Raw genomic sequence first — 18,830 nt, forward strand, 5'->3', positions numbered from 1 at the left:
TACCTGATAAGGAACTTATACCCAGAATATATAAAGAATGCTTATAACTTCTGTCATTTATATTCTATAATGAGAATACAAATAACAGAATTTAAAAGTGGGCAAAAGATATGAATAGACATCTCACCAAAGAAGATATACAAATGACCAATAAGAACACAAAAAGATGCTTAAACACTGTTAGTCATCAGGAAAATGCAAATTAAAACCATGATACACCATTCCACACTCACAAGAATGGCTATAACTTTAAAAACAACAGATAACAAGTGTTAGGGAGGATGCGGAAAAATCATAAACCTCATAAATTACTGGTGGAAATGTAAAATGATGCTGCTCCTTTAAAGTCGGCAGTTCCTTAAAATGTTAAACAAAGAACTACCACATGACCCAACAATTCCAATCCTAGGTGTATCCTCAAGAAAAATGAAAACATACATATCCATATAAAAACTTGTTCATGAATGTTCATAGCAGCATTATTTGTAATAGCCAAAAGGTGAGAACAAGCCAAGTGTCCAAATAATGAATGGATAAACAAACCATGGTGTATATTCATAGAATGGGATATTATTCAGCAGTAAAAACGAAGTACCAATTCGTGCCACAACATGAATTAACTTTGAAAACATGCTAAGTGAAAGAAGCCAGTCACAAAAGGCTCCTTATCGCATGAGTGCATTTATATGAAATATCCAGAACCTGTAAATCCATGGTATGGACGGAAAGTAGATTTGTGGTTGTCAAGGGATAAGGGAAATGGGAGATGTAGAATGACTGCTAATAGGTACAGGGTTTCTTTTTTGGGTAATGAAAATGTTCTAAAATTAGATTATAGAGATAGCTGCACAATTCTGTGAATATACTAAAAAGGACTGAATTGCAAAATTTTAACAGGTGGACTTTATGGTATGTGAATTATATCTTCAAGCAATTTAAAAAACCTAATAAACAAATAAAAAACAAAGAACTCATCTGAGGGGAAAAAAATGATGTTTCAGTAACAAAGTTTTCCAAACTTATTTACTTATCCAGAAAAACAAGGAAATTTTATGGCTCAATTTTTTGGCTTTAGTGTTCTCAGTTACTCTTAAAACTACCTTCCCAAATTCATTAAATTGACTTCCATTTTAATTAAAAATAACTTTGAAAGGCTTGTTATATTGAGTTTAAAAGGGGGTCTAATCCTCACTAAGGGTCAGAATCACCTGGAGGAACTTTAGAACTAGCAATGACAAGGACCCCACCCCTAAAGATTTTGATTCAGTTGGTCTAGGGAAAGACTCCAGCAGTGTTACATTTTTCAAAGCTCCCCCATGGATTTAAGTATAGAGCCAGGACTGGGAACCACTGACATAATTCAACAAAATATGAAACCACATTTTAAAAATCTTTAAGGTGTAGGCAGACCTTTGCTTAGGCAAAATAAAAAGTAGATATTTAATAAAAATTTGTTTCTAATCATATAACTATAAATGAAAAGCCACATAAAACACTAAATTAGTCATAAAACCAATTATTTAATTGAAGCTATAAAAAAAGAGGCAATATAATTGATAAAATAATTAGGAAAGAATATTTAGCATGTTTCAAAAGATTTAAAATAGGAGCAGGACACTTTACAAAAAGTTGTGTGGAAAATAAAATTCTTAAACTATAAGTAGAAATGTAACATTACTGAGTACCTTATAAAATACAATGACAGAAATATAAAAGGACTACGTATGCTCTACGTCTGAAAACTATTAATAATGAACAGGTATTTAGGTTTAAATTTACAGTTCCTGGGTATGAGAATCATATTACTATACACATCTTCCAAACCAGTGGGCAATATTTTCCGATTAACCATGAGTGGTATCATCTTCTACAAAGTCTTTGGCCATCTCTGCTGTGATCACATCAATATGACTAACCTAAAGAATAAATGTTAAAAACAAAGTTTGTTAAATCTTAAAGAAATGTATCAGTGTTCCCACTCTCTAGGGTAATATTTACAATATACTGCCTATCACCTATAAATTTTACCTACCAAATCAAATGATTCTAAAACACTGATAAAACCTTCACTTATTAATGGTGCTTGTTCAATGCGTGAGTTTAGAAAATATAAAAATATTCTGCATTTTAAAGCTCTGAAGACACAGATAAGTACTTATGTCTAAATATTTGAACCATATTTTTGTTCAGTTTTTATTATTTTGCTATTTCAAAGAATCTTAAGGCTGAAAATACTAGGAAGAGCTGTGTGGTCCAGCCAAATATAAATAAATGTATGTAACTGTTTAGACTACATACTGAAAAACCTAGCTAGGAAGTTATTGTCTCTCAATGGCAGTGAAAATAAAACCAATGTGGGGCCGACCCAGTAGCACAGCAGTTAAGTGCGCACGTTCTGCTTTGGCAGCTCGGGCTTTGCGAGTTCAGATCCCGGGTGCAGACACGGCACCACTTGGCACACCATGCTGTGGTAGGCATCCCACATAGAAAGCAGAGGAAGATGGGCACGGATGTTAGCTCAGGGCCAGGCCTCCTCAGCCAAAAAAGAGGAGGATTGGCAGCAGATGTTAGCTCAGGGCTAATCTTCCTCGAAAAAATTAATTAATTCAATAAAATCAATGCAATGAATTCTAGGAAAGAACTGCTAAACTTCATAGGCATTTGAAGGAAAAGGTTTTCTTTTATAAAGACATCATCATGAGATAAGCAACAACTTTCTAGGTTTTCTTTCGTGACTTACGTAACATAAAACAATAATCCAACAAATACAATGAATGAAATACTATATGAACTTAAATTTCATGTAAAAAAAAAAAATTACCTTATTTCTGAACTTTACACCATAAAATTTGTCAGCTGACTCAAGCAGTTCAGGCCTAAAAGTAGTTGTAATAAATTGAGCATGTACAGCAAGTTCCATAATCATATCTGTAAAAAGAAACAGTAATTTAATAAAATCTTTTTCTCAGAAAAAGGAAATTTAAAAAGCAACTTTTACCTAAAATTCAAAACTGCCTATGACTCATTTTTCACGCATACATCTGCAAAAATTACCAACTTGATTTATTAAATTAAGGATATATCTGCAACCCCAATAGCATAAGGTACAGAATATGAAGAAGCAGCAACTTCTAACACAGCCTTAGAAATAATGTCAGAGCAAAATAAGTTTTCTCACGCAAAGAACAAAAACCACCTTCCCCTGCTACTCACTCTCCCAAAGATCTTTTGAACTTACTAAAGATCAGATGTACGTTCTAAAGAAACATAGAATCAATACTGTTTATGACAGAGGCTACTCAAACACTGAGAAAAAGTTTTAAAATGAGAAACTTTGCACAAAAGTTTAACTGGAGTAGGATTCTTCAATTGATTCAAAGAGTTTTTAATTTCTCACAGAACTAAACTTTGTAAAAGTAGTCTAATATTAAAATTTTTAAAACTTGGTTAAAAAATTATTTTATTTACTGAATACATATTCTGTCTAGTCCCCCCCAAGTATCTCAGGCAAGAAGAAATCACTATAAAAGAGGGAAGCTATCCTTTTTAAGTTCTCATTGGTAAGTATGAAACCAAACTGTACCTGACACAGCCTTTCTGTGCTGGGCATCCAGAGCCTGATCAATCTCATCAAACAAGTAAAAAGGAGCTGGGTCACATTTCTGAATGGCAAAAATCAGAGCAAGAGCTACCAAAGATTTCTGTCCACCTGAAAGCTGTTGCATTTCTCTCATTTCACCTTGTTTTCCTGTAAATGACACCTACGAAAACATTTAATGAGTTATATCCTAAAGGGGTAGAATCACCATCACCTCTTAAATTGCATAAAGTGTACCAATTTAGATTTGCAAAATATTCTATAAATCCTACTATGGTAATACTCTGGGGAAAATTGAACGAAAGGTGTTTTACCCTAATTCCAACTCCAGTGAACTGGTCAACTGATGGGACACTGCTTTGTGACCCAGAACCCCGCTCACTTTCACCACTCCCTTCTCCTTCATCCTGAGACTGACTGCCCTCCACATCTCCCTTCTTCATCACCAATGTAGCTTTGCCACCAGGTACCAACTTCTGGAATACTTCACTGAAGTTCTTGGATACCTTGAAATAAATGAATGAATGAATAAATAAATAAGTTTGTATCAACTGGAATATAAATTTTGCTTAGGTAAAATTATACATATTATTCCTTAACACAATGACAAACATTTAAAAGCAATCCAAAGTATTTTTTAATCTTGTAAGAACAAGAGTATCAGACTGGATCCTTTTAGGAGCTGTATAAAACATTCTAGTTACTATGTTAACAAACTACATGCTGGATTTGTTCACATGTATTAGAGCCAACTATCAGTGGAAAAAAAGCTTTAAAATCTTTGCAGACTGAGTAATAAACTGTACAATAGCTGACGCTTTTGTCTTGTTGTGGATTAGCTACAAATAAAACATACCTGTTTGAAAGTCAACTGAATAGCTTCATATTTTCTAAGTTCAAGTACATTCATCAGTTCCATGATTGATTTGTAACCCCTATCCAACTCTTCTTGTCGCTTTATTAACTTCTCTTTCTGCTCAGAGAAATTTACAAACTGATCTAAAGCCTTTTTGTTAACATGGCTGTACTTCTTCAACTCTGTGTTACACTGTTCAAGTTTTCGAAATAACTATAGAGAGAAGAAAATGTATAAATAAATTCACATACAGGGAAATTTGCAACGAGATTTCAAATTTAAAACCAACAAGATTTACCTGCTTGAGACTCAGCGTCTGGTATTTTTCAAATGCTTCCTGGGGAAGTGATCCAAGTTCTCGAATTTTCTTCATACACTCTTCTTTCTTTTTCAGTAGCATGCCCTGTCGATTTGTCATCTTTTCTAGCTCTTTCGTATCATGATTTATAGCATCCATGTGTTCTTTTTCCATATTTTTCCAGCGCTCCATACTCTTCTGAAGCTCCTTAATTCCAGCTTCTGTTTTATCAATGGAATTGTCCAAATCTAAAATGGGGGGGGGGGGGGAACCTAAATTAGGCCACAATATCCATTTTAAATCTAGAGTGTTATTTAACCAAAGATTTTTTTTAATGGTCAGATCTATCAAAATAATTTTTGGATTTTCCCAATGTTTAAATTTATGGTGAAAATTCATGAAACATTTTAATTCAGGACAAAATTAGGAGTACACATGAGTCACTCAAGTATATAGTTTATTATTTAGCGTTTATGTTTATAAAAAACTAAAAAAATAATAATCTTCTCAGCAACTAGATAAGAGACTTGATTCAGCTATTTCATACTTTTGTTGACAAAAAAATTTATGATCGCTCATAAAATTGTCAAAAACATTTCAAAAAAACAAAGGTTAATATTTATAATCAATCCACTGAACTCCATTCACAATAAATTATTTATGATGATGAAAAACACACAAAATCATTAGTACATGCTTTCGGATACTGATTTTGTAGTAAACAATGTTATAAAATGAATAAGCTAAATTGAACAAAATGCCAAAAAAATTATTACTACACAAAAATTTACCTTCTGATCGTGCCATTGTATCTTTTACTCTTTTATTGATGGCTTCAAGTTCTGAGGTTGTAGCTGTGAGAACAGTACCTCCTTCTGTCTCTCTCAGTTCATTAAGTTCCTGCAACACAAAAGAACTTATGAGCATTAAACCACAAATACGAATTTTGTTAGTTTCAAAATGTTATGACTGCCAACAGTTTCTGTAGCTGTTATATCTGAATAAACATTCAAGAAAACCAAAAGATATACTTCATATAATTGCAAATATTTAAAGTATCATGCAATTACCAGAAAATTTCTCAGCATCTACTGTTGAGGAAATATTAATAACTAACGTTTACTGAGTACCTAGAATGTGCCAAGAAAATCATACAAAACAGGTATTACTTTATGCTTATTTTATACAGGAGGAAACTGCGGCTTAGAAATATTAAATGACTTGCCCAAGATTGTACATGAGGTGGCAGTCCAGAACTCCAAACCAGGGCAGGTGGTCAGAGTACAAGTCTTTCTGTCCCCCAAAGTCTATGCTCTTGATCAGAGCCTCCGTATATAAACACTTTCAAAAGGTTATGGTCATCAAGGAACCCTCAAAAAAGAACATACCTGTTCTACTTGGTCCAAGCGTTTTCTCAAATTCTCATTCAGGTAAGTCTCTACTCGAGTAATAATACCTTCTAATTTAATTCTTTCATTCAGCAACTGTCTGTTTTCCTAGAAGAAGAAAAGGAAATTATTTGTCTACATATGCATGCACATTTCACATAAAGGAATGCTGTTAATCTGCTGTCCTCTTGACGGTGATCAAATAAACAGTGATGGAGTTTTATCTCCTTCCAAAAAGCCCTGTATTTTCTTCATTTTCTCTCTTAACTAGTCAGAATGCCAAGTTTTTGTGCCTGTTTCTTTTTATAAGGCATGCTGCCAAAAATATCTTTCTTTATCTGCTTTTTATTTCTTGGACTTCGTGTGGGTTGTTTACATCTCTGTATTCAAAATCAGATGTTATTGAAATGTTTAATTAAAGCATTATTAAATACGTAAAGGTGGTCTGGTCAATAAATACAGCAAAGCTAACAAACTCAATCTTACTAATGACAAACATGCATTAAATAACATGGAAGAAAAGGAAGATTTCTTGTATAATACTAACATATCCAGAATGGTTTAGAAAAACATTAAAACCTCATTTACTCTTATGGATGTTAGAAGTCCAAGTCTCATTTTTATATTTTTTCAATACTTTCTTTTGCATTCCTTTATAGCAAAAAAGACATTTTTCACAATAGCCAATTATCAACGAAAATTTTTCTCAGTCAATTGTACTTGCCTGCTGAAGTTGACGAATTTCATCATTCAGCGCATCTACTCTCTTCTGATCTTCCAGACTAAGTTGAGAAAGCAAATCAGTTCCCAGTTCTGCTTTCAATGATTCTCTGGTGGACTCCATAGCATGCAAACTTGCCTCCAAACTTTGTAAGCTACGTTGCTAAATAAAATTACCCATTTATTAATAAAGGTATTAGTCACTGTCTTACTTATAATGAAAGACTGGAAACAATCTATATTTGATATTAAAGTAAACTAATCATATCAACTCAACTATTAAGTATCCATTAAATTTGATACTTAGAACTATGTAGCAACAAGAAAAATATTCATGATGCAATACTATGGGTGTGTAGGGAACAGGTCATAATCCATGATCAAATTACATAAAAATCTTCAAACACATTCATAAGAAAGTTGCCAGAATATTAGAGTGGTATAACTGCGGATTTTTATTTTTATTTTTAGACTGGCACCTGAGCTAACATCTGTTGCCAACCTTCTTTTTTTTCCTTCTCCTCCTCCTCCCCAAAGCCCCCCAATTCATAGTTGCATATTCTAGTTGTAGGTCCTTCTGGTTGTGCTAGGTGGGACACTGCCTTAGCATGCCTTGAGGAGTGGTGCCATGTCTGCGTGCAGGATCCAAACTGGCGAAACCCTGGGCCACCAAGGCAGAGTGTGCAAACTTAGCCACTTGGCCATGGGGCCAGCCCTGTGGATGATTTTTAAACTTTGTTGTTTTTTAATATTATTGATATAATAAATTAACAGTTTTGTCAACACTACTTCAAGTTTATGAGACCAATATGTATTATCACTTGTAATATCAGGAGTTTGCTCTCTACTCATTTTAATGCAATCTAGATAAAATTAAATCAAATATTCAAATAACTCCATGAAGTGCTTTACAGACAAAAATGGTTACTGACAAATTAATAACTGGCCATCAGTACTACTACGCCACAGCTCAAAATACCTATTTGTTCAATGAAGTTGGGAAGTCTAAATGCAACTTACAAAAGGAGTCTTTGGGTGCCCATAGGTATAAGCATGGTATAGACAGATGTAGATATTCAAAAGTATGGGTCTAAACAAAAATGGAACCTAGGAGGGGCTGACCCCATGGCCTAGTGGTTAAGTTTTGTGCACTCCACTTCAGTGGCCTCAGGTTCGGATCCTGGGCACGGACCTACGCACTGCTCATCAAGCCATGCTGTGGTGGCACTCCACGTAGAAGAACTAGAGAGACTTACAATTAGGATGTATAACTATGTACCGGGGCTTTGGGGAGGAGGAAAAAACAAAAAGAGGACTGGCAACAGATGTTAGCTCAGGGCCAACTGTCCTGACCAAAAAGCAAACCTTAAAAAAATTAAAAATTTAAAAAGATAAAATAAAAAATGGAACATATGAAATCCAAGGATAACCTATAAAACATATGGTCCATCCTGATTCTATGTAATTAAAACAAAAAGAATACATACGAACCTTGGGCATGAATGTTTTCTCTGACTGCTGTCTCTTCTCTTTTAGCATCTTCATTTCTGATAATATGCTATCTCGAGACGCTTTAAATTTCCTTTGCTGGGTCTCTATCTGCTGCATTTGGTTCATCAACTGATCAATTTCATTATTAATCCATATACAAAGCTAAGGAAAATTCTCTGCAAGTTGTGAATACATCCTATGTTCTAAATTCTCTTCAGTTCTTATAAACACAACATTTTGTAGTCCCTTCCTTTTCTTCACCCCTAAATAAAGGTTATTACCTCATATTTACGAACCATAACAATGCTGAATTAAATACTACACTAAGTGTGTTCAATCATGAAAGAAGCTTAAAACATTTCACTCCCGCCACTCTCTCTCAAAATAACATATATACTATTTTACTAATAGCTATACCAAAAAGAAATTCTTGGGAAACTCTAAAGAAAGCTAAATGAAATATAACAATACTATGTATTTTAAAAATCTTTTCATTCAACAAATATTTACTGTGTAATCTATTATGCTTAAAGCACCATATAAAGGAGTTACGTTATCAAGAGGAGGCCTTGCTCAATGTGGAAGAATAATTCCTTCTAGCTGGATTATCAAATACAGGAAAGTAGTTGGTGTATGCTGTCAATATCCTCCCTTTTCTTAGTATTTCTCTATGCTTTCTTTGCACTAACATCTTGCCAAATCTGGGCAGTTCTCCATGTGCCATGCAGGCCCCTGCAAAGTCAAAACTAAGATGTTTATCTGCCTTTTTCTGTGTGCTATTGCTTGCACTAATGGCACAGAAGCTATAAACTCACATTAAAAAAGAAAAGCCAGTTTCAATTAAGAAAATCCTGATAAAGCATTAAAAATGATTATTCTCAATGCTATAAGTACCCGTATTTTTAATATTGTGTGGCCTAATGCAGAGTACTTACAAAGTACTTCTGCCTTATACCAAAGTACCATGGCTGTTTTAAGAAAATGCACATGCAGTTGTTTCAGCTGTGAGCTGAATGAGCCACTCTTCACGGAACACCAGTTATATGTGAAAGAACTGAGAGAACCATTGGTTACCAAGACTTGAATTTCGAGAACCACTTCCTCTGCTAATACTAAACCTGCACTGAACGATCTCGAGATAGTAAAGTCTAATGGACATTTTTCAGCCCTTCTATTTAACGTCTATGCAGTATGTGGCATTACTGATGCCTCCCACGCTTCTTCCTTGAAACACTCTCCTAGTTTTTCTTCTATAATTCTCTGACCAATCTTCCTCAGTTCCCTCCATAACCTTAAATTTTAGTGTTCCTTGGGTTCTTTTCTCTCAGAAGTAGATTCACTGCTACTAGCTATTTAACAGCTAAGCAAAGCATCAATGTTAAAGTAGTCTTAGTTTTTTCTCTATCTTCAGAAGTTAAATATACAAACAATACAAGTTCCTGTGTTTAAATAAAAATCAAAGAAAAACAGAATTTTTTCCCCATTGTATACATGAGAAAACACACCTAACACGCAAATGATTATATATTCCAGCCAAGTTTCTTCACATTGGCATAAGACATAAAGATATTTTCAATATTTCTGCGAAGGTTTTCATTGAGCTTTGCTTCCAGTTCACCTAGTTCTTCTTCTGCTTTTCTAACATCTTTCTGTAATTCAAGTCTAGACTTCCTTGTGTCATAATAACCTCCAGTGAGAGCACCCCGATGACTAACTTGGTCACCTATAAACAAAACATAAAAAAGGTAGTAATTCTATATAACTTCTTTATTTAATGATAAATTGATTTATAATCAAACAACTAACCTAAAGGCTTTACCTGTTTAATGTGAATTAAAAAGAAAAGAATTTAAGCTGCTCTGAAAAATTTCTGCTTTCCAACATTAAAATCTGCATCTTATAAATGTACCTTCTAGGTGAGCCTGAACATCTACCAGAAAGAAACGAAGTGCTAAAGACTAATGGTGACATGTCAACAGAACACAGGACCTAGCCTGGAGTGCCCACTGGCCCTATTTGGCAAAATTTGAACATCAAAAATAATAATAATGGCAATGTGGTAACACATTGAAAAAGAAAACAGAATCCATGAATCAGTGATACTTAAAAAAAAAATTATGAAAGTAGGGTACTCTTCGTTCTAGAAGAGTGACAGCTAATAAACACAGAAGCAATGACAGAATTTAAAAATAACCATTTTGAAACCGCTGGTATATTAACTGAGTCAGGCAAGGGTCAGCAAAGGATGCTAAACCATTGGTAAAAAAGTTGTTGGGCAGGCCGGTCCAGTGGTGTAGTGGGTAAGTTCACACACACCACTTCAGCAGCCCAGGGTTCACCAGTTTGGATCCTGGGTGTGGACCTAGCACCGCTCCTCAAGCCACGATGTGACAGCATCCCACATAAAATAGAGGAAGATCGGCATGGATGTTAGCTTAGTGACAATCTCTCTCAAGCAAAAAGAGGAAGATTGGCAATAGATGTTAGCTCAGGGCCAATCTTCCTCACACACACAAAAAAAGTTGTTGGGGAACCTGATAGGAAGCAATAAGACAAATCCAGAAAACGAGACATTCTACAAGAAAGTCAATTTCCTGGGGGTAGGAGGGAAGGAAGGAACTGTCCTATATTAAAAGAATCTAAAGAGAAGGTATTGCATGCATCCTTGATTGGATCCAGGATAGAAAAATATTTTGAGACAAACTTGAACGTAAATACTTTTTAGATGATATTATCATTGAGTTAATGTTAAATTTCTTCAGTACAACAATGATACCTGTAGTTATAAAGCAGAATATCATTATTCTCAGGAGAGAAATGTTTAACTTTTAGAGATGAAGTGTCATGATTTTTACAACTTATTCTCAAATGGTTCAAAACAACCAAAAAACTGTATAGAGCTAAAGCTAGGGGGTGGGTTACCTTCTTTCATCAACAAATAAGAGGGAAAAAACAAAAAATAAGGGCAGGTAAGGTAAACCTATACACCAGAGGTTCTTACCCTGGATTCTACAGATAGGAGATACATGACTTGGCTGGGGGAAAAATTTACATCTCTGTTTTTACACTAATCTCAAAATGACATTTAGCAATTTCTTCTACAATGAATGAGACAAGAACCACAGTAGTACTATCAGTACTTGTGACTGTTTCCAAGAGAAATAAGAGCTATTTTCTATCAGATTACACTTGTTGTAAATCTCAAAATACTGTTTAAATCCATCAGTACTTCAAAATTACGATACTTATTAGACCCACTGCTAAATCTTGTGTTTGAATACCATAATTACTATGTCACATTTGAAAAAAATATTATGATTACCATGCCAATCTAATTGGTTTATTTTGTGATCCAAAGTATTCTATTTTATGCATTTAAAACATTTTGAAAAAGGGTAAGAGCCAAAGGAATCCATAGTGCAAAAAAGGTTAAGAACTCCTACTACAAATCAAATGATTATACTTAAGAGCCATCAACTAAATATAGTGTGGACCCTGTTTGGACTTTGATTGAACAAATCAACTATTTAAAAAGTGAGAAATAATTGGACATTAATTTTCAAATACTCTTAAAACTAAAATTGAACTTATTTGTTCAAACTAAGAATTACTATTACAAACCTTCCAGGGTAATGCAGTCCATGGTGAAAGCACGGGCCAGCTGGGTTGAAACTTCCATGCTACGACAAATAAGTGTTTTTCCAAACACATGTTTGAAAGCTTTGTCAAATCTGGGATTGTACCTCAATTTACTTATCATAGGAATAGCATCCTAAAAATGAATATTTTGTCAGCAAGCAAAGAGATGACACAATTAATTAAAACATGTGAGCAGAATTATGAATTACATATCTATGAAACGAATAAACACAAAAGCCTTTATATTTCAAAACTACTGGTTTTTATACTAAGTCAGAAAAAACATTCTACTGAAAAATCCTGGAAACTGTGGTTATGTAGGTTTTCAATAGTAGAGCACAGTGAGATAAACAGCTTAGTGGCTCCAGAGCCAGATGGCTCAAGTTCAAATCCTAGTTCTGCCACTCATCAGATGTGCGCTCTGGACAAGGTGCTTAACTTCTCTACGTAACTGTTACATCATCTACAAAACAGCAATAACAACAGTATCTTCCCAGGAAAGCTATTAAAAATAGACGAGTTAATATATACAAAACACTTAGGATAGCATCTATCAAATACAAGGGCTAAATAAATGTTTTCATTTTACATACATACATAAAATTTATTATTCTCCTTTTTCTCTCTTCTAAACTGTTAGAACAGGATTTTTAGAATTTTTAAATTAGGAAATATATCCTACCTACAGAAAAATGCAATAAATATGTTAAGCTTAAAATAATCACAAAGAGAACATCAATATAACCAACCACGCAAGACAAGAAACAGAACACTGCTGACACCCAGAAGCCGTAAGTGTGCCCCTTCCCTAATCACATGGTGGTCACCTCCAGTGGTTACCTGCTGGAGGTGATCACTAAGTATTATAACTTTTATGATAATCACTTCTTTGCACGTCTCTCTAGTTCTATCACCTAAATTTAGTTTTATCTATGTAGTGTATAGGGAACCACACTTCAGGCATTCTTTTGTGTCTTGCTTCATTCACATACCATATTTGTGACTCAATTTTTCCTCCCCAAAACTTCAAAGATAATTTATAGATTTAAAAGAAGAAAAAGCTGCATCCTTAAAGGAGTTTGTAAGATTCTCACTGTTCCATTTAAATCGTTGATCATTCTCATAGGGGTTTCAACTTTAACCTCAGAGGATAGTAAAATAGTTGCTACCACCCATCAACATTCTGAAGCCAAATACCGAAGAGCAATCACATTTTTTGAAGAACGGTGTCTGAGGAGTATTTTTAATCTATTTAAAAGTGTATTAGTTAGTAACAAAGGTAACATTATGCTTTCAGAGTCTATCACCTTGCTAGACATTTTTATTTAATTTATAAACCATTAAAAGGTATATTCAGTAAACTTAAAAATATTCACTTCAAATAATACTTCCTCAGGAAATTCTTCTCCAACCACCTAATCTTAATTTTGTCACCCTTGGATACACTCTCAAAGTATCCTGCACTTATGTATTTGAACACTTTTCACATTTGCAATAATTTGTTTCATGTCTTGGCTGTGACCCGTCTCCCTTCCCATCCCTACCCAGCAGCACTAGTTCTATAGGAAGAAATGCACGTTATCTCACAGACCAGCGAATCCCAAAGTACAGTGCCTTTGCACTACTATCATGTGGTAATCATGAGAAAAAGGAACTTATTGAAAGAAAAGTGGACCTTAACACACATCAACTCACATTGGTTTCAGGATAGGCAGTATCCCTGACATCTAACTTGTTAAGAGGCAGAAAAGTGACCTCTCCAGGAAGATTCATTTTATTAAACTCCATCAAAATCTTCGTGCTGACTTCATCTGAATCAACAATATGATAAAATAACCTACATGTAAACAGAATAAGACATTTTTATCACTAGACTTAAAAGTGCCCTAAACATCTAAGCAAACAATTCACTTTTTTTTTGAGCAACCCAATCTGTATTGGGGGCAGGGGACTACTTAGAAAATTCAATGGGGGAAGAGAGAGGAAAGCCCCAAATGGGTCAAGTTTTAGCTTCCACAATCAGGAAAAAATACTTAGCATCTATATCTTTAATTAGAAAATTAAATATGTAACTGGGATAAAAGAAAGTAAGGGGAAATACATTGTACTAAAACTACAAAAAGCTGTTTCTTAGGTTATTCTTATTCCCTTTCCTTTAAAAACTCAAAATATCAAGCAAAAAATCTCACCTGTTTCCAGCAGTGACTTCCACACATGTGTAAAAAGCAGGCTCACATTCAAAGTTATTCATCACGATGCCATGATAGCCATTTTGAACATGCTGATTTATTCCTTTACGACGAAAGTGGTCCAGCACTTTGTTTATGCTATCTATTCCATTTAAAATGGCCTGTTAAATTGTGAGAAGTGAAAAGTATTAAAATAACATTGCTAATGGCACTCCTGCTGGTAAGAAATTAACCCATTACTCTATACATTAAAAAATATACCAGAGATTAAACACCCTCCCCAACAACACATCACCCCCTTGAAATATGCCAACTACATGCAACACTTTCTATCGTGGGCTCTGTTGTATGACACTAGCATTAAAAACAGGCTCTTCATCTAAAAGTCATGGGGCTACCCCTGTGGCCTAGTGGTTAAGTTTGGTGTGCTTTGCTTTGGTGGCCCAGGTTCATGGGTTCAGATCCTGGGCATGGACCTACACCACTCGTCAGCCATGCTATGGCAGCAACCCACATATAAAGTAGAGGAAGACTGGCAGAGATGCTAGTTCAGGGCTAATCTTCCTCGGTCAAAAGAAAAAAACAAAAGAAAATTCAATAGTGCTATCATTAATAGCATGGATAGTAGGAAGGCTGCTCAGACAATACCCATTGTTTCACACTTATGGGACAAGTGATTTGTACCCTACTTCCTTATGTGTAACCTGGAACCAAATGCCTTACAGCTTGACAACTAACAAACTTGTGTAATAATTGACTCACGTAAACTGAGGTAATGAAAAGAACCTGCCCACCTTTCCTGTTGCTGCTCTAAGAAGTTGCTGTTTCTTTTCAAGATCTTCTCTTTTAGCAGCAAGTGCTTGCTGTTCTGCATTCTCCTCTCTCCACAAGTAACTGATCAATAAAAATTAGACTGTCTTTAATTTTAAAGCATTAAGAAGATGCAACAACAGTATACGATTTAGAGTAATATACTGAAATCAAACTTCAATAGTTAATTTATAACTTAAAGACCATTTACCAACCAATAACTAGCATTAGTCAAAAAAATTAAGGCATATTTTAGTCTGTACTAACTTTCTTTCACTTTGTAATTCATCTTTCTTATTTTTTACTTCGTAGTATTTTCTGTCCAGTTCTTCTACTCGAGCTTTGACTTCATTAAGATCCTGATCCAGTTTCTATGGAAATACAAATAATTCAAATTTAAAACTGATTTCATGCCAACTAATTCAGTGACAGAAAACAGAACAGTTGCTGCCAGGGGATGAAGAGGGGGACGTGGGGAGGGAAGCAGGAATTACCAAGGAGTATAGGAAACATTTTGAGGTGATAAATAGGTTCCTTATCTTAATTATGGTGACGATTTCAAAGTTGTATACATATGTCAAAAGTTATCAAACTGATACAATTTGTTTGTGCAATTTATTATATGTAAATTATACCTCAATGAAGCTATTAAAAAATTCAACTTCATTTTTAAAAAACTGTCTTTAGATGAAAGAGCGTGTCTTCAGGAAACATAAACCATAAAATGAATACTCTAGAAAATATTGCTAAAATGAAAATAACTTGTTCATTAATGATCTAAACCTTCCTTCTGTAACACATACTCTAGAATTTTATAGAATCACAAAGCTGAAACTATACTAACCAATATCCAAATAACTGACTACTGGATCAACTACTGTTTTCTACTCCTTCCATAAAATATCCTGACCAAAGCCCAAAGTACACTGGACTCTCAACGCCAGTAGGCTGCTGTCTATTACGCCTGGTCACTTTTCCTACCAGTTGCATTTATGGTTAGAGTTGGTTGTGTTTGCTCCTCACTATGTTTCTGTTTTTTGCTTTGGTTGTGTGTGTGTGTTTACATTAAATATTAAATAAACTGAGAATATGAGTACAAAGGAAAGAGTTTTTTTTAAAAACATGATTTAGTTTTGGACCCACTCAAAGGTGAGTCACTAAAAAGTGAATTAAATAAATGGGCAAATCAACTCTAAAAGACTAGGGAGAAATAATTACATAGTATGTAATATGTAAATATATATATTAATATATATGTACTTTATAACAAAATATAGTAATCCAAAATGTCAAGTCACAAAAAATCAAGGAAAGACTGAGGAACTGGTCCAATAAAGGAATAACAGAAACATGACAACTAAATGTAATACATGATCCTAGATTGAATCCTGAATTCTGTTCTCATCCAACTTTAAGGAGAACTGTATTTACATGTGTGGCTAATGAGAAAGTCCCCTGAGAACTCCAATCACTACTTACATTCAAAAGAAAGATCTTGGGCTCTCCATCAAAAGATTAGTACACACTGTGGTGGGGGACATTATTAATGGGGGAAGCTATGCATGTGTGGGGGTAGAGGGTATATGGGAAATCTCCGTACCTTCCTCTCAATTTTGCTATGAACCCAAAACTGATCTAAAAAATAAAGTCTTAAAAAAAAGATTGGCACAAGAATATACATTTATCTGTTTAAAATACAATATAGTCATGCTTTGCTTAACAACAGGGATAGGTTCTGAGAAACGTGCCACTAGGTGCTTCTGTCACTGTGCGAACATCATAGTGCATACTTACACAAACCTAGATGGCACAGCCTATTACACACCTACGCTATACGGTACTAATCTTATGGGACCACAGTCGTATATGCAATCCATCGTCACCAAAACATCGTTATGTGGCATGTAACTGTATTTAAGATATATACAAATATCTGTATGCTTACGTGTGTGTAAACACAAATATTACATGTAAAAAAAAATATAAATATACACATATACGTACATAAAAATTTTATGCTTTTAGTGATTTTTTTTTTGATAAACCAACCAATCACCAACTGGTACAGATCTCAAGGGGTAAGAGGGTTCCTCTGTGTATGTACATATATACCTTCTTCACTCTACAACTGTCCTATACACTCCCTTCTCATCACTTCTTTCATGCCCTAATCACCTATATACAGCCACACATACCACTTAAGACAGCATTTCTCCCCGTTTCTCATTTTACACGTAAGATCTTTCTTACTCTGGAAGTGATGATTTATCTTCTACTTCAATTTTTAAGGAAATGCTAGCTAAACATGCATAGTAAATAATGTTTAATTCATTTAGAAAATGTTATAAAATCACCACCACTTCAACCAACAAAATACATGCTGCAGGGGCTGGCCCCGTGGCCGAGTGGTTAAGTTTGCGCGCTCCGCTGCAGGCGGCCCAGTGTTTTGTTGGTTCGAATCCTGGGCGCGGACATGGCACTGCTCATCAAACCACGCTGAGGCAGCGTCCCACATACCACAACTAGAAGGACCCACAACGAAGAATATACAACTACGTACCGGGGGGCTTTGGGGAGAAAAAGGAAATAATAAAATCTTAAAAAAAAAAAAATATGCTGTAGTAAGTTATTAAATTGAGAAAATTACACTAGAATATAAAATAGAAAAATTTTTAAATAAGTTACTATAAAGTTGTTTTAGACTCATATATCATGTTAAAATTAGGGGTAGTTCAGGTACATTCTACCAAGTCATAAAAATATATTTTAAAATATACTCAATCTATATAGACACTCACTGATATGGAAAAAAATCATTCTTTAAAAAAGAGAACTACCATATATATAATATTAAATTGTGCCGGTCTTTTCAAAATAAGTACTTGTATATAAGATTAGCATGTAAAACTTTTTAAAATAAAATTTAAAGAAATAGGTAAAATTGTACATGTTTATCTCTTCTGAAAGATTTCCAGAAAGCAGCTATAAAAGTTCTTACATTATACTGCTCCAGATTTTTCTCTTTATTTGCCTCAGTGTCCTCCAAATCTTTATGTATAGCAGCAATTTGTCTTTTCTTGTCATTAATCGCCTGATCTAAAGACTTGAGTTCCTTTTTAATCCACTTATCCCTTTCTTCTTTTGATGTAAACTGGCTTCCTCGCCCCTGCTTTGCATAAAGATCCGTTCTTTCCTGGGTAGCTTGAGCCAATCTACACAAGACAGAAGAGAATGGATTGAAAAGAACAGGAAATAATCAAGTTTAACTGCAATCACTATGTCAAGAGTACACAGAGACAATAGCTATTGTTTTAATGTTTTTTTCCTTTTGAGGAAGATTAGCCCTGAGCTAACATCTGTACCCATCTTCCTCTACTTTATACATGGGACACCTGCCACAGCATGGCTTGTCAAGCGGTGCCACGTCTGCACGCGGGATCCAAACCTGCGAACCCTGGGCTGCCAAAACGGAACGTGCGCACTTAATGGCTGAGCCACTGGGTCGGCCCAACAATAGCTATTTTTTAAATTCCATAAAAAAAGAATTAAATAAACAAAGCAACTGATATAGAGCTCCCTGGACTGGATCTACAGAATATTAATTTAACTTAGAAATCACAGTTAAAGTCAGGTAAAATAGTCCATACCCTAAGGATTTCAGGCAGACAATGTCTTCACTCCAGGTCTGGGTTAGCCAGTAAATCTAGAGACAGTTCTAGTACCCCATCTCAGAAATTTTCGAAAATGTTCCAACTTTATTTAACTATATAAACATTTTCAACTCCTTACAATAAAAGACATTATAAAGGTTAAAAGGCAAGAAAGAGAAAGGCAGAAAACA

General features: G+C 34.6%; 1 protein-coding gene across 2 annotated transcripts in view; it reads right to left on the minus strand.

Annotated features, from left to right (window-relative positions):
- Positions 1-1,005: 1,005 nt before the first annotated feature.
- The window catches only part of SMC3 (structural maintenance of chromosomes 3), a 34,257-nt gene continuing 16,432 nt past the window's right edge, over positions 1,006-18,830 (minus strand). For both annotated transcript variants that reach the window (XM_008540609.2, XM_070633109.1), the window contains exons 13-29: positions 17,988-18,201; positions 15,257-15,360; positions 14,974-15,073; positions 14,180-14,340; positions 13,686-13,827; positions 11,973-12,123; positions 9,922-10,074; positions 8,352-8,503; positions 6,865-7,023; positions 6,141-6,248; positions 5,544-5,652; positions 4,753-5,000; positions 4,455-4,667; positions 3,913-4,104; positions 3,584-3,761; positions 2,822-2,928; positions 1,006-1,916 (exon numbers count right to left, since the gene is read on the minus strand). In XM_008540609.2, the coding sequence (XP_008538831.1) occupies positions 1,845-1,916; positions 2,822-2,928; positions 3,584-3,761; positions 3,913-4,104; positions 4,455-4,667; positions 4,753-5,000; positions 5,544-5,652; positions 6,141-6,248; positions 6,865-7,023; positions 8,352-8,503; positions 9,922-10,074; positions 11,973-12,123; positions 13,686-13,827; positions 14,180-14,340; positions 14,974-15,073; positions 15,257-15,360; positions 17,988-18,201 (2,563 nt within the window). In that variant the 3' untranslated portion in view covers positions 1,006-1,844. The remainder of the gene's footprint in view (positions 1,917-2,821; positions 2,929-3,583; positions 3,762-3,912; positions 4,105-4,454; positions 4,668-4,752; positions 5,001-5,543; positions 5,653-6,140; positions 6,249-6,864; positions 7,024-8,351; positions 8,504-9,921; positions 10,075-11,972; positions 12,124-13,685; positions 13,828-14,179; positions 14,341-14,973; positions 15,074-15,256; positions 15,361-17,987; positions 18,202-18,830) is intronic.

The sequence above is a fragment of the Equus przewalskii genome, chromosome 1 (assembly GCF_037783145.1).
Source record: "Equus przewalskii isolate Varuska chromosome 1, EquPr2, whole genome shotgun sequence".
In the NCBI taxonomy this organism is placed as follows: Eukaryota; Metazoa; Chordata; class Mammalia; order Perissodactyla; family Equidae; genus Equus; species Equus przewalskii.